At 41.3% G+C, this 14,424-nt stretch overlaps 1 protein-coding gene across 1 annotated transcript in view; it reads right to left on the bottom strand.

Annotated features, from left to right (window-relative positions):
• Positions 1-14,424, bottom strand: part of nptnb (neuroplastin b) — a 48,866-nt gene that overhangs the window by 11,169 nt on the left and 23,273 nt on the right. Inside the window, exons 3-6 of the mRNA XM_061668657.1 lie at positions 9,317-9,491; positions 8,612-8,706; positions 2,737-2,870; positions 2,381-2,654 (exon numbers count right to left, since the gene is read on the bottom strand). Of these exons, the coding sequence (XP_061524641.1) occupies positions 2,381-2,654; positions 2,737-2,870; positions 8,612-8,706; positions 9,317-9,491 (678 nt within the window). The remainder of the gene's footprint in view (positions 1-2,380; positions 2,655-2,736; positions 2,871-8,611; positions 8,707-9,316; positions 9,492-14,424) is intronic.

Raw genomic sequence — 14,424 nt, 5'->3', positions numbered from 1 at the left:
AAAACTTTGCTTTCTGAATTTTCATAAACCGTAAACATTTAAAAACATCAAATGCATTAAATACAAACATACCAGTAAACAGATAAGCTTACAGTGCGTCTGATGCTAAATCTAATCACTGTCACTTGTGTGTTTTTATTTAATACATGCCCTTTCCAAAAAAAATACATATCATGGAAAAGTTTATTTCCATAATTCCATTCAAAACGTTAAACTTTTATAGATTCAGGGCCCACAATTTAAACAATTTCAAGTATTTATTTGATTATTTTTACATAATTTGGGTTTCCAGCTCATACATCCCACAAAGTCTGGCATTCAAAAAATTGGAACACTGTGAAGAAATCAGCCCAAATTTTGCAGGCCATAAATGTTTTAAACTAAGTGTCACACACTAATTATCTAATAACCTCAAAGCACCTGCACAGGTTTCCCCAGATGTAATTAAATTGCTTCAGTTTGGTTTAATTGTCTCAGTTGGGTTCAATATGGGGAAGACTGCAGACTTGACAACTCGCCAGAAGATCATCATTGTTACCCTCTATAGGATGGGCAAGCCACAAAACCTCATAGCTAAGGAGGCTGGCTGTTCACAGAGTGTTGTGTCCAAGCATATCAATGGAAAGTCTAGCGGAAGGACAAAATGTGGCAGGAGAAGATGCACCAGCAAAAGAGATGACCGATTATCCAACAAAAGATTCAAGAATCTAGCACTCAGAAAGAGTGGAATGAGGTGGGAGTCACAGCTTCAAAAACCACCACATTCAGACCCATCTGGGAGATAGGCTACAACTGTCGGGTTCCTCGGGTCAAGCCACTTCTGAGCCTTAGCCAATGGAGAAAGCATCTCAACTGGGCCAAGGAGAAGAAGGACTGGACTGTTGGACGGTAGTCCAAGGTCCTCTTTTCTGATGTAAAGTCTGCCTTTCATTTGGGAATCAAAGTCCAAGGGTTTGGAGGAAGCGGGTGAAGAACAGAACCCTGCTGCTTGAAGTCCAGTCTGAACTATCCATAGTCAGTCATGATTTGCGGTGCAATGTCCAGTGTAGGTGTTGGTAAACTCTGCGTTCTTAAATCCAAGGTCACCGCAACAGTCTACCAGCATGTTTGAGAGGACTTCATGATTCCTTCTGCTGAGGATCTGTCTGGAGATGCAGATTTCATCTTCCAGCAGGACCTGGCCCTTGCCCATACCGCCAGAAGCACCAAAACCTGCTTTGATACCCATGCCATCACAGTTCTTGACTGGCCAGCCAACGTGCCGGATCTCAAGCCCATTGAAAATATATGGGGTATTGTCAAGAGGAAAATGAGGGACACCAGACCCGCAAACAAAGAAGAACTGAAAGCAAGCATCAAGCAAATCTGGGCTTCCATAACTCCTGGGCAATGCCACAGGCTAATTGGCTCAATGCCACGGCGCAAAGGGATTCCCAACCAAGTATTGAGGATTAACAAATCATTTCGAAAGTCCCATGTTTTTATTGATCTAATGCGAGCCTAATTTCTTTTTTTTTTTTTTTTTTTTTTTTTTTTTTTTTTTTACAAAAACAGATGTAAATGTTAATTTCTTCATAGTTTTCAAATTTTCTGAATTCCTGATTTTGTGGTTTTTATGAGCTGGAAGCCCAAATTATGTAAAAATAAACTAATAAATACTTGAATTTGTTTAAATTGTGGGCCCTGAATCTATAATCTATGAATGTTTAATTTTTTGAATGGAATTATGGAAATAAATCCTTTTCCAGGATATAAATTTTTTTTGGAAAGGGTCTCTATGAAGAAAAAAGACATTAATTGGATATGTCATCGTTTCATCGTCCTATTATTATGGAAAATGGAAATGTATTTTCGTAAAATGTTTTCCTATACCTGCAAATAAAGACCTCTTTTAAAATACATTTTCCACTCTTTAGTCAGTTATTTGCATTTTCCAAAATGCTAGAAATCCATCCATCCATTTTCTGTACCACTTATCCATTTTCATTATTGTGACAAATAGGACATTTATTTACAAATCTGACAAACCTGAATTTTGACCTGTTAAAACAATTAATTGGCCTTAGTTTGAACATGTTCAATGAAAGTTAATAATCTGTACATGAATGGCAGAGCAAGATCAATCATTTTTGAATTTGGCTTATTTTACGTTGGAAAAGAGCTCTTCTTATATTTTGTAATCGTAATACATCGCTTATCACATAATCGCAGTATTGTGACGTTATCACATTAGATCACATGTTACTCCTTGATTCCCACTCCTATGTTGTACAGGGCATTGCTTTTACATTTGTCTTTCTTATTGCAAACACACAAACATGGCAAATAAATACAATAAACATATACATCTGACAGTCAGAAACAGTTTAGATTCTCCTACCGTCAATAATGTCATCTGGCCTCTTGCGTTTCTCATATACGACGATGATTACTACGAGGATGATGATTTCTGCGAGCACTCCCAGGAACGGCCAGAGCGGTGCGAGATGGCTTCTCACCCGCAGAATGGTGATTTCTGCGGTGGTCCCGATAACGTTGGTCGCATTGCACTCGTACTTCCCAGGATCTGTATTTATATCCAAGTTTATGATGTTCATCTCTGTGTAGTTGTCTCGACTGGTTATGAAGAAGCGTCCAGTGGAGTTGTCAATGTCCTGAAATGGTTAAAGGTCTTAATTCATGTCAAAAATACATTATATTTAAGTTTATTTGTTAATATCAATCCAATTATCTTACTGTGGCGGAGGTCCCTTCCAGTTTACGCCATGTCCAGGTGGGATGTGGATACCCGACTGACTTGCAGTAAAGCATAGCATTTTCCCCCTCATTTTTATTTTCACTTCGTTTATGGCCGGTGATAACAGGTTTTGCTACGATAACACATAGAAATAGATTGTTAACGGAGCTAAACTGAAGGCAACATGTGACAGAAGAAGAAGAGCAAGGTATAATACAGTGTGTGGATAAGTGTCCTGGTAATACAAAAAGTTTAAAAATACATTGTAGATTTCGTGCAAGCTTTTACCAAGCATATGCTAACATAAATAGCAAATAGCTAATACCATAACGGCTAATGACTAGCATGCAAATGACAGGAGAACCCTTTTGTACTAGAATTTGTACTACACTTTTCCTAATTCTCAACCACCCATGTTAACGACCAAGGCATAGACCGATGAAGGAAACACAAAACTCAAGCTAGTTCATTCCTGCAATACCGATGAAGGGCCACGAGGTGGCAATATCATTCTGCTAACACCTTCCTACACCTTCCTATTTCCTCTCAACTACGCGTTCAAAGCGTGACTAGATTTCATTTCATTTTAGTTTTATTTTACATTGTGTATGACAGAATAGGAAAAGTATTGTATTGAAAATCACTGGCAGAGTTCATGTAGGCTTCATTATTGTGACAGTTTGACTCTGGAACAAATTAATGTATTTTATGCTATGGATTTTTAAATATTTATTTGTAAAGCAACTAGCGTCACAGAACAGACTGTGTTCGACTTTGGGGGCTCCAGTGTATTTCAACTCTATAATGTCTTAGCAAAAAAAAAAAAAAAAAAAAAGGTGTCTCGATAGACCCCAAATGATGTTTAACAGCACTTGTCCTTGTTAGTGTTGTGGGTGAGCTGGAGCCTATTCCAGTTGACAGGCAAGAGGCAGGTAACGCCCGGCAATGGTTCACCAGCGAATCGCAGGACGGTTTAACACTATTTTATACTTAGTTACCCTTTTTATTTTCATCAGAAAGATGGAAAGCCTTTGAAATAAAGCCTTTGGGATAATGTCAATTCAAAACCGGGGTTAGAAAAAGCACTGAGATCAAGCGCCAAGTCACAACAATCTGCCAATAGAAGAGGTGAGACTCTTCATTTGACTTTTTTCTCGGTGAGAGGAGAACTACTCTGCTGCTAATCCACCAAAATTACAATAATTCCTTCCATGCAATTAAGCGGGATAAGACCCTGAGTGACCATTTTTTTCAGTTGCACATGGATAATGGAGCAAGAGGGGGGTCTAAGCTCTTTGGTGACATCACCCCCACTCTAATTATGGAGCCCACGTGCTGCCCTGAGCGGAGGAGTGGCCAAGCTCATTTGCGCCTTATCCCTGCCCTGTATTATGCCAACGAGTGACGGTGCAGGGACAACTGTTCGAAGTGGCGCCAAACCAGCAGAAACCTCAATTTCACACTCTTGTGATTATTAAACTGTTTGTGCCAGGCGGTCATAAAGAGCGTGGACGTTTGAGGAGGGCCGAGGTCATAGCTGTCAGAGAAGAGGATGCGCATGAGGATGTCATTGGATGACTGAGAGACAGTTAAATTAAATCCTCAGTTGGCAGCTTTCAATCTGATTTGCTTGTGATGATTGGCAGGACTGGCCAAAAGTCTTAGGCCAGCACTAGCTTTATTTTTGTCAATGACCTTGATCACAGCAGACAGTTAGTATAAAACGATTTCTTCTATTTCTGTTTAGGGCTTTTATGGTATTATTGGAATTGTTTATCTCCCTGAATCATAACGGCATCTTTAGTGACTGTTTGTCTTCCTCCATGAACCAGGAAGTGGCCTACTTAATGAATAAAATATATATGGTTAGTTTGATATCTGGGTACATGTTAGAACACCATGTTAGCATTTTAGCATTTCATCCGGTCTCATTAGTTTTGTGCCTCACTCCAAGGAATGAATATTCTTGATTGACGTTAGCGTGTTTTTGTACTCAGGTTGCTATCTTGCTATACTGTATGTTAGCATACCAAATGTTAGCTTCTTAGAATTGTGTCCATTGTAGAGATCAGGACCTGATCAGGACCTGTCCATTGAGGGACACCTTATCCCATAAGCGTCCATAGTTAGCCTCGTTTTGCCAGAAAATCCACAAGTGCTATTACTGGAATTATCCAGACGCCTGGATTATAATGGTGCACTCTCCATCCATTTTACGTACCGTTTATCCTCACTTTGGTTGTGGGCGTGCTGGAGCCTATCCCAGCTATCTTTGTGCGAGAGGCGGGGTACACCCTGAACTGGTTGCCAGCCAATCGCAGGGCACATATAAACAAGTAACCATTCACACTCACATTCACACCTACAGGCAATTTCAATTTCAAAGTCTTCAATTTACCTACTATGCATGTTTTTGTTATGTGGGAGGAAACCAGAGTATCTGGAAAAAAACCCACACAGGCACGGGGAGAACATGCCAACTCCACACAGGCAAGGCCAGATTTGAACCCGGGTCCTTAGAACTCTGAGGCAGATGTGCGAACCGGTCGGCCACCAATGGTGCAGTCTGTCTGTTCATATTACTTCATGAACTAGAATGTAGCCTACTAAGTAACGAACCAGATGGACCAACAAACGAAAGATTACAGTACATGTTAATCTGGGTACATGTTCGCATACCATATGTAAGCATTTTAGCATTTCATCTAGTCTCATTAGCCCCCTGAAATATTGACTCCAAGGAATGATGTCAAGCCTTGAACTACTGTAGCACTTTGCTTTCTTGTTATATTACCATGTATTAGTATTTTACCCATAGATATGAACGATAGGATAGGACCAACGCATCATTTTTGAGCTGTGTGCTTACGGTGACGCAAAGCTAGTGGGTGCCAAGTGTCAATGCATTCCATATGTGTGGAGAGCTAGTAAACAAAAAACAAGGATGCCTGCACATTAAACTGCATTCAGTTGCATACAAACACAATGCCTTACAATTACAACAAGGCAACTGGGAATAACATTTGAAAGGTAAAAATATTTTTGGGCTCTTTTCTTCAAATGTTCTGTGTTAATAGCACATGATTTGACATTGACAAAACTGTAAATTACATGAAAATCGGTCAAGAAATGAGCCAGTTATGACTTATTTTCAATGTCTATCAATTGGCTTTGATGGGAATGTTGCCCCTGCCAATGTGGCCGCGACATAGGCATGTCGCTAAGCCGGGGAGGTACAGCTTGCTGGCATATCTAGTCTCTTCATATCTGTGATTTTACCCATCTCGGTAGACTTTAACACCTGTCCATGTAGGCACGTGATATTAAAAAATTAACATGGGCCAATAGGAGGCGACGCAGGTTGTTATCTTGCTGGCTGTTAGCGTTGGTAGACAAACACAAAGTTTTTTTTTTACATTTGTTGACAGTTGATTTATTGGAGGTCTGTGTTTTTAACATTCCTGTATTTTCTTCGTATAGCATTGCTAACACAACAACTATGACTTTAGCATAGTACAGTATTTCAATGTTTTATGTAGTCTGAATTTATCAACGCTGTAATGTTTCATGAATAAATTGAGCAGGTTCGGGCTTTTTGAGGTACCAAATGTGTAGCAGCGGTGAGCTTAGTATCACAGACAATAAACTCCTGTGCTGCCACAGGGATGGCTGGGATAGGATTCACAGCCTTAATCCTACAACATCACAGAAGCCTCCATCTGTTGCCTCTAGAGCTGAGTCCTGCAAGAATGAGTGTGCCAAGGACATTGCAGGCGAGGGATCTCAGCAATTGGCTGCCAAGAAGCGCAGTGCAAAGCTGGCTAGGATAACAGTGGGCTCGCTACCTAGGTCACAAAAGATTGCAAATTCCTCAATAAAATTAAAAACAACATTTTGGGAAAGTGAAATAAATGTTATCGATTTAGCGGTAGCTCTTTCTGACTACTGCTTGTCGAAGGACAAACTCATGCACTCTGTGTCCAGTTAAAAGGCTGACTTGCTCCCTGGACACACACACACACACACACACACACACGCACACACATATAGCAAGTCTCAGCCACAGGCCTGCGGCCGTGACGACGGCCACGACACTTCACTTTGAATGCACACGAGTCCCGTCAGCTCTCGAGCCAGGAAAAAAAAAATACACACACATGCTCATCACCCGTGTTACGCAATCAGGCGGGGCTCTGAGACAACTGTGGAATAAGAGGCAGGGCATGCTCAGTATGCAGCCTAGCCATGCCACAGCAAATTGGCTTATACAGGGTATGTAACACACGCAGATTCTCTTGAACAGGGTCTTCACTTGCCTCTTTTTTCAGGGAAGATTGATTCCTTATTCTTGGCTGTTCGCTTGTGTGGAATAGCACACGAGTTCGCTCGGTTGGTTTGCTTTTCTAGCCATTATTAATGCTGTTTACATATACTGTTAATCAGTCCTTCGTGAACCTATTTTTTTTAAACACAAAATCACAAGAGAGTTTCCGTTTTGACACGTGACACTGGAAATACCCTGCAGAACAGCTCTGTGTTTGCATGTGCTCTGAACATTTGCAGTCGCCTGTCCATTTTGTTAAGACCATCATCTGAGCGAAAGCCAAGAGTGACAACAGCCTCGGGAGGGCTTCCTGTCATAACCATTGCACAGGATGAGTTCAAACATCTTTGTCAACAAGGAGTCACTTCACACAGCCGTGGGTTGTAAACATTTGTAGGGCATCTTTATTTCGCCATTGGTCAGTAAGAAACCAGCGACGGTCTGTCTATCCATCCAATCATCCAATGTGCAATACCGCTTGTCCTCATTAGTGTGGACTTTAGGCAAGAGGTGGTGTATACCCTGGACTGGTCGCCAGTCAATCACATGGCAGTGAGGGCATGTCAAAATCCCCCACCAGGAAATTTGTCTGTTGTTCAATAGGTCGCAGAGAGAGAGTGGCTTGTAGGGTTGGGAGAGAATATCGATATAACAATGTATCATATTGTTGTATTGTATCTCTTGCAGTACAATATAAATACACAAAAGGTCCCTACATACTGTACATGGTTTCAAGGTTATGAACGATGCGCAATAAACTAGATTGAATGTTGTAAGAATACATCATCATGAGGCACAAGAAGGCAAGCCCATTTACCACCATAATCAGTGTTTTTCATTTGATTGATACAAACTCATGATAATTATCACCACTGCATTAGCGTAGGTTTGTGATAGACGGAAGTTTCTGACTTACGAACAAATTCTGGTTATGTCACTGCCGTTGCAAGCCGTGAATCGCTTGTATTGTCTTCTTTCGATGTCAAAGTACATAGAGTGGCGCACTTTCCATCCATGTAACCGTCAACATTATGTCTAAATGACATAATGTTGACATTTTCTAAATGACAAATAATTTTTTACCTTGTGTTTTAAACGATTGGCTCCTCTTTGCTCTGTTCCTGGTACTATTTCTATATTAAATTAACTTGTTCATGAAGACTTTCTGTAAGTTGTATCTGCTTTAGTTGCCTAGATGTCGTGATGTATTGAGATTTGATGGTTTTCTTCAAATACATTATCCTCAATCGCTGTTTCATGGTACTATAATTCTTGCTAGTGAAATATTGTGTTAATACCATCGTGAGATACTCTGTGATTCCCATTTTGGTGGTATTTGACCGAAGGCTCTTTGCTGCCGGCCCTGGCATTGAGCAATACAGAAACATAAAAGGTGGCGTCCCGACTGCTACTCCATTACTACCTACGAAGCCAGAAAACGTCAGTCCCATTTATACACAACAGCGACACAGTTGTACAGGCGAGGGGACTGAGAGACATTTGTGTCATTGACATCACAAAGGTTCAACTACACAACACAAGAATCTTACCTTTTACTTCAATTGTGGCATTTGCATTTGGAGCCATTTCAAATGTGTATACACACATGTATTCCCCAGAATCATCTGCCCGTGGTTTACCAATTCTGCAACAAGACAGAATACTTTAGTCCCTTATGTTAAACCGACTAGTCACTCAAACATATGAAGTAAAATACTCCTGATTTGTGCGGACTACAGCAGCTAGAACCCGGAGGAACGGAGAGCCTGTAGCAAACAAAGTGTTGGCATGACGCTGGGATATTACAGAGCAGCAGCTCAGGATTCTGCAGTGAAGGGAACCATGGGCATATTAGCCGTAATCTTCGGAGTATCACAGATGTAATGTGACAAGGAAGTGACCAATTGGTCTTATCTTGTGGCTAGGGAATCTGTAGTATGTCTACAAGGGCGACAGTGGCTCTGTGCTCCACTGATGATCCTTTGTGACAGTGCAAAGTTACGAGTTAATACTGAAGGCCAGAGTTGATCACTTTTAGTATAAATTAAGTTCTATATCAGACTTAATGTTTTGCTTGTACATACAAGCCAATTATCACCATTTTCAGTGGGAAAGATTCAGACAGGCCTTTCAAATCAGTAGGCCTACTGCCAGAAAGCCAATCAGTATGCTGCCTTAGTCTTGACAAGGTCAGATATATTTTGAACCTTTAATTCACTTCAGTATTTTCTGCACTGCCGTCCTCAAAGCCTTACCTGTACGCTGTGCTCCTCTGCTCGGTCCGCGTGTTGGCAATCTCCCTTCCATTCTTCACCCAGAAGCTCTCCGTGTGCGGGGTGTGGGCAGTGGTGAGGTTGCAATGTAGAGTTACTGGTACACCAGGGGAGTCCGCCGGCAGGATAACCTGATCAGAGGCATTGATCTTTGGTTCTGCAAGACAAAGGCGTCAGTGTACTTCTTGTACTTCTTCAATATTCAGCAGCTCCATTAAAGGCTGTATGCTGGTAGAATGAGATATCTGTGGACGGCCTGCTGCGGTACAAGTCCACATATCAAACGAATTTGAGAAACGGCCACTATACCTCATAATAACTAGTTTAAGAGCAGAAAGATTTCAGTCATTCATTTAGAAAGGATGAAAAAAAAATCTTGATACACTATCACTGTGGAATATTATATACAGTACTGTACTGTGAAACAGTGTTAGTCAACTCCTTGCTATTTAGATGACTTTCTTTTTTAACGGCAGTCTTTTGGTCATTGGTAAAACATCAAATGGTTGGACAAATAGGGGATGTTGGGCCAAGGAAGAACACGATGTATTGTACTGTAACCGATTGAGTCACAATGGCATCAACAGAACCGAACAATCAACATGACATAATGGCAATTGCCTGTCTGTTTGTCATCTTCTTTGAACTTGAAGCTAACTAACTGAAGCTGCTATTTAATGACCATATGGACAAACTATGATGAACGAATACTTTTACTTGATCCACTATGTGGAACATTAACGACCAATTCCATCCATCCATCCATTTTCTGAGCTGCCTCTCCTCACTAGGGTCGCGGGCGTGCTGGGGCCTATCCCAGCTGTCATCGGGCAGGAGGCGGGGTACACCCTGAACTGGTTGCCAGCCAATCGCAGGGCACATACAAACAAACAACCATTTGCACTCACATTCATACCTACGGGCAATTTAGAGTTGTCAATTAACCTAACGCGCATGTTTCTGGGATGTGGGAGGAAACCGGAGTGCCCGGAGAAAACCCACGCAGGCACAGGGAAAACAGGCAAACTCCAAATAGGCGGGGCTGGGGATTAAACCTCGGACCTCAGAACTGTGAGGCAGACGCTCTAACCAGTCGTGCACCGTGTCGCCAATGACCAATTCATTTATTGTTATTTTAATTATATTTCATTTTTAATCAAATGAGAGACTCTTTGATTATTCTAAAGACCTAATAAACGTGATTAAAATGTATGTTTCAGTGTCGCACTGTCCCGAGGATAAGCCATAATGAATGTCGAATATATTGTAGATGAATGTGTCTCAACTTCCCGTAGTCGATGTCATGTAGTTGTTCTTGAGATGGAAAACTATTGAAGGAACGGAATACCGTCATGAACTGAGTACCACCTATAATGCATTTATAATGCCAATGCCTTGGACAAAGACGTATGTTTTATTACCAGCTCTGCATTACGCATTACTTAGTGGAATAGTAGTTATATATTGTATGGTGCTGTAAGTTAAAATTGTTTTGCCAATTTTTCAGTGGAAAATCAGCCCTAGACTAGATGTAACCACAAACACATCACTTGACATTCTTACATTACTGCTGTGCTGCACGACTTTGCCCTCTAAATGACAGAGCTCGCTGATCACAAGATGATTCATTTCTCAAGGACGTTGAGGGCAGAGTGTCCTCTACCCTGACTTGAGTGGGAGGCTCGCTTCCAGGGCAGACTAACCTCAACGGCCATGGAACCCCTAAAGTGGAAGGAGCAGAGGGCCTGAGCATCATGAGCGCTACTGGCTCCTGCAAGGCCATGAGCCAGCAGGCAAAAGATGACCAGCTAGTGACTTCTATTAGCATTCTTCCTGCACTGCTGTATGCGCACTAGCTACAGGGAAATCAGTCCCCTTCCCCCTTCAGTGCTTCCCCCACTAAACGTGTTCTATTAATAGCATGTTCAAGACATGCATACAGACACAACATGAGGTACATAAATTAACATTTAGCTAACTCGGCAGAATGGTCCACAGGCAATTCACACAGAAGGTTGTTATAAGGACGGCCTGTCAATCTCAAATGCTGAAGACTTTATATCTGCGTGAAACTCAATATAAAATGGAGGTCTAAATAGACAGGGATAACAGATTCCCTCCTGTCCCCCCATGTAACACTATTTTCTGCATAAAACAAAATCAAAATAATACATTCTCTCAAGTGCTTGTCCTTATTAGGATTGCTGGTGAGCTGGAGCCTATCCCAGCTGAGTGGAAGAGAGGCGGGGTACACCCTGGACTGGTCTATAGCCAATTGCAGGGCATATGTAGACAAGCAAAAATTCACATTCACCTTCACACCTAAGGGCAATTTAGAAAACCCATATAATTATGGGGAGAACACGCAAACTCCTCACAGACATTTTCCAGCAGACATATGATATACTGTTTCTATATATAAGCAACGTATATATCCATCCATCCATTTTCTGTACCACTTATCCTCACTAGGATCGTGGATGTGCTGGAGCCTATCCCAGCTATCTTCGGGCAAGAGGCGGAGTACACCATGAACTAATCGTAAAAATAGTATGCAAAAACGCTTCTTTTTGGTTTGAAATGGCTTACTTTAACCAGGACCCCTTGCCTGATGTGTAACAGTGAACAGTGGTGGATGAAATAGCGAAGCTTGCATTCATTTTCACCAGTGATGATCAGATAGGCTCCAGCACGCCCGCGACCCTAGTGAGGCTAAGCGGTACAGAAGATTAATGATCATCTTGGCTGGTCCAAGTCAAATGAATGGGAGTTGATGACGTGTATAACCTCAAAATATCCCCCTCCCTTTTTATTATTAACCATGTCCCCTTGCAGATGGCGTTCCCTATTAGTGGACAAACAATCCAGCACTTGATGAATTGTTCTTCACAATGATAGTAACGGCAGGGATGGTCGCCGCCCGCAAAGATCGCGGGGGCGGAGGGGGAAAAAAAAAAAAGTAAGACATCAAAGGATGCGACGTCGCTATGACGCTTTGCTGTCCCAAGCTTAGCAGCCGGTTCAATTCAAATGGGCCAACAATCCAACACTTGATGAATTGTGCTTCACAATGATAGTCATGGGGGACGGTCATCGTGCGGGCGGCTGTGGACACAAGGTTGGCGGGGCAGAGGGGTGCCCCACGCTGTCTTCTAAATGCTAACAAATGTCGTGATATGGACCAAGCAGAGCCAAGCTGTTTTCCATATTTAAATTGGGAAGATGAGCGATCCAATAAGAGCAAAGCTCATTTATATGTGACGTGATAAGGAGAAATCCGACTGTCTCAAATGCCAGGCAGAAAAGACCAACTAGAATAGCTTGAAAAGGGGCATTTTGGGCATTTCCCAACAAAATTATCATGCAAACTTGATGAACGTACATAAAAGATAAAGAAATGGGAAAAAAATGACAGAAGAGGACCTTTAAACCGAAACAAACTGGAGGTCAGCCAGCATCATGGAACAGATTATTTGGGAATTTAGAAGTACCATTGTAGTATTTAGGTGGAACAAAAGTGAGGGAGACAGGGTGTTTCTTTGTTGCAAGATTGGATGGTTGTAAAATGTTGAATTATCAGCCAGTACGGCGCTGTGTCCGGCCACCGTGACGAAAACAGAGAGGAAAAAAAGATGCTAGGGGGTAAGCTATTTTATTACGCGGCCTTGTACCAAATGGACTCAAGTTTAAATAACATCCTGATCAGTATTTTCGGAAATAATATTTACTGTAGATCACTGATTGTGCAGCTGCAGATTTGTGAACAGGGTCAGTTCAGCATCAATATCTAATGTTAGTGTATTACAGTGTGATATTGGTAATCTGTCTCAGCTCTAATTAACAGCCCTCCATTTTGCACCTTGGATTAAACTGTAAATGTGCAGAACAATTCTTAAGTAACAAGAGAATATGCGTAAATTTTCAGACGGTGGTATGCTAAAAATGATCAACTTCCCCTAAATCATGTGATGCTCATACAGACATCCACATTTGTCAGAAGGGGCGGCAAGGATCTGACACCTGCAGCCTCTCTGGGAAAAGCTCAAAACGACTAACAACATTCCACGTCTCTCTGTGCTTCAGTAAACCGAGCAGCCGAGTATGCACAGATTAGAAAGATCCACTCACCATTCCGTTTGTTTGACTGTTTGTGTGCACAGAGCAGAGGGTTTAAGGGCCTATAATGTCATTACTCATTCGCAGTCACACACTTATTGGCTGAGAAGGTTACACTATGCTCAGACAAGTCCAGGGAGACTGCATCATGGAAATAAAATGTCTCATCCGAAGGGAAAATGAGACACCTGATGGGGTCTGATCCTTTTATTGGATCACCACCAAATTAGAGAGCAAAAATATAGAATTTTTCTCGAGACTGAACATTTGTGTCTTCTTACATTCCCATTTACACTTGAGTGAAAAGGCTGCAGGACAAATGAAAAAATACTTAAGAACGCTTAGGTTAGCATGCATTTAGCAGGCAGTGCCTTTCAAGTAAATACAATACAAGCAATGCAAGAGAAGCAACCAAAGTAACAGCACAGTTACGATCACAAACAGTGAAAGAATTAAATTAGCTTTCAGAAGAGAAGCCAGCGATTAGGCAAAATGACGTCAGACAGAAAAGGGTAGAAAAGGTTAAAAAAAAAAAGGATAGCAATAATGTTTCTGTGTTTGTGGTATTTAAAGGATTAATGGAGAGACAAACTAATAATGAAATGCTCGTATAAGTATTTTAGAGGAGATATTTTATATCATTGCTGTTCTATGACATCCGTCTGTCCATTCCGAGCATGACAAACAAATTTTACAGCATAGTATTTTAATTAAACATGGATTTGATTGGACAGGTTTAGCAGGATAAATGTAAATATTTTCATTGCTAAAACTGTCTGTCGTACGTTTAATATTTTGAAATGTTTGACCGCAATGTCCTATCCGAATGAGGACAAATCCATACATATCCTTACAACTCGTTCCTCTCAGCTAGTATTGATAGGTAGCAAATAGTGGTGTAACGATTCATTCATTATATCGATGTATCAATTTATATTCCTACGATCCAACTGGATCGATCTGTGCTCGGCAAT

The sequence above is a fragment of the Phycodurus eques genome, chromosome 2, assembly GCF_024500275.1.
Source record: "Phycodurus eques isolate BA_2022a chromosome 2, UOR_Pequ_1.1, whole genome shotgun sequence".
In the NCBI taxonomy this organism is placed as follows: Eukaryota; Metazoa; Chordata; class Actinopteri; order Syngnathiformes; family Syngnathidae; genus Phycodurus; species Phycodurus eques.
This window is presented reverse-complemented; position numbering and strand designations above follow the sequence as displayed.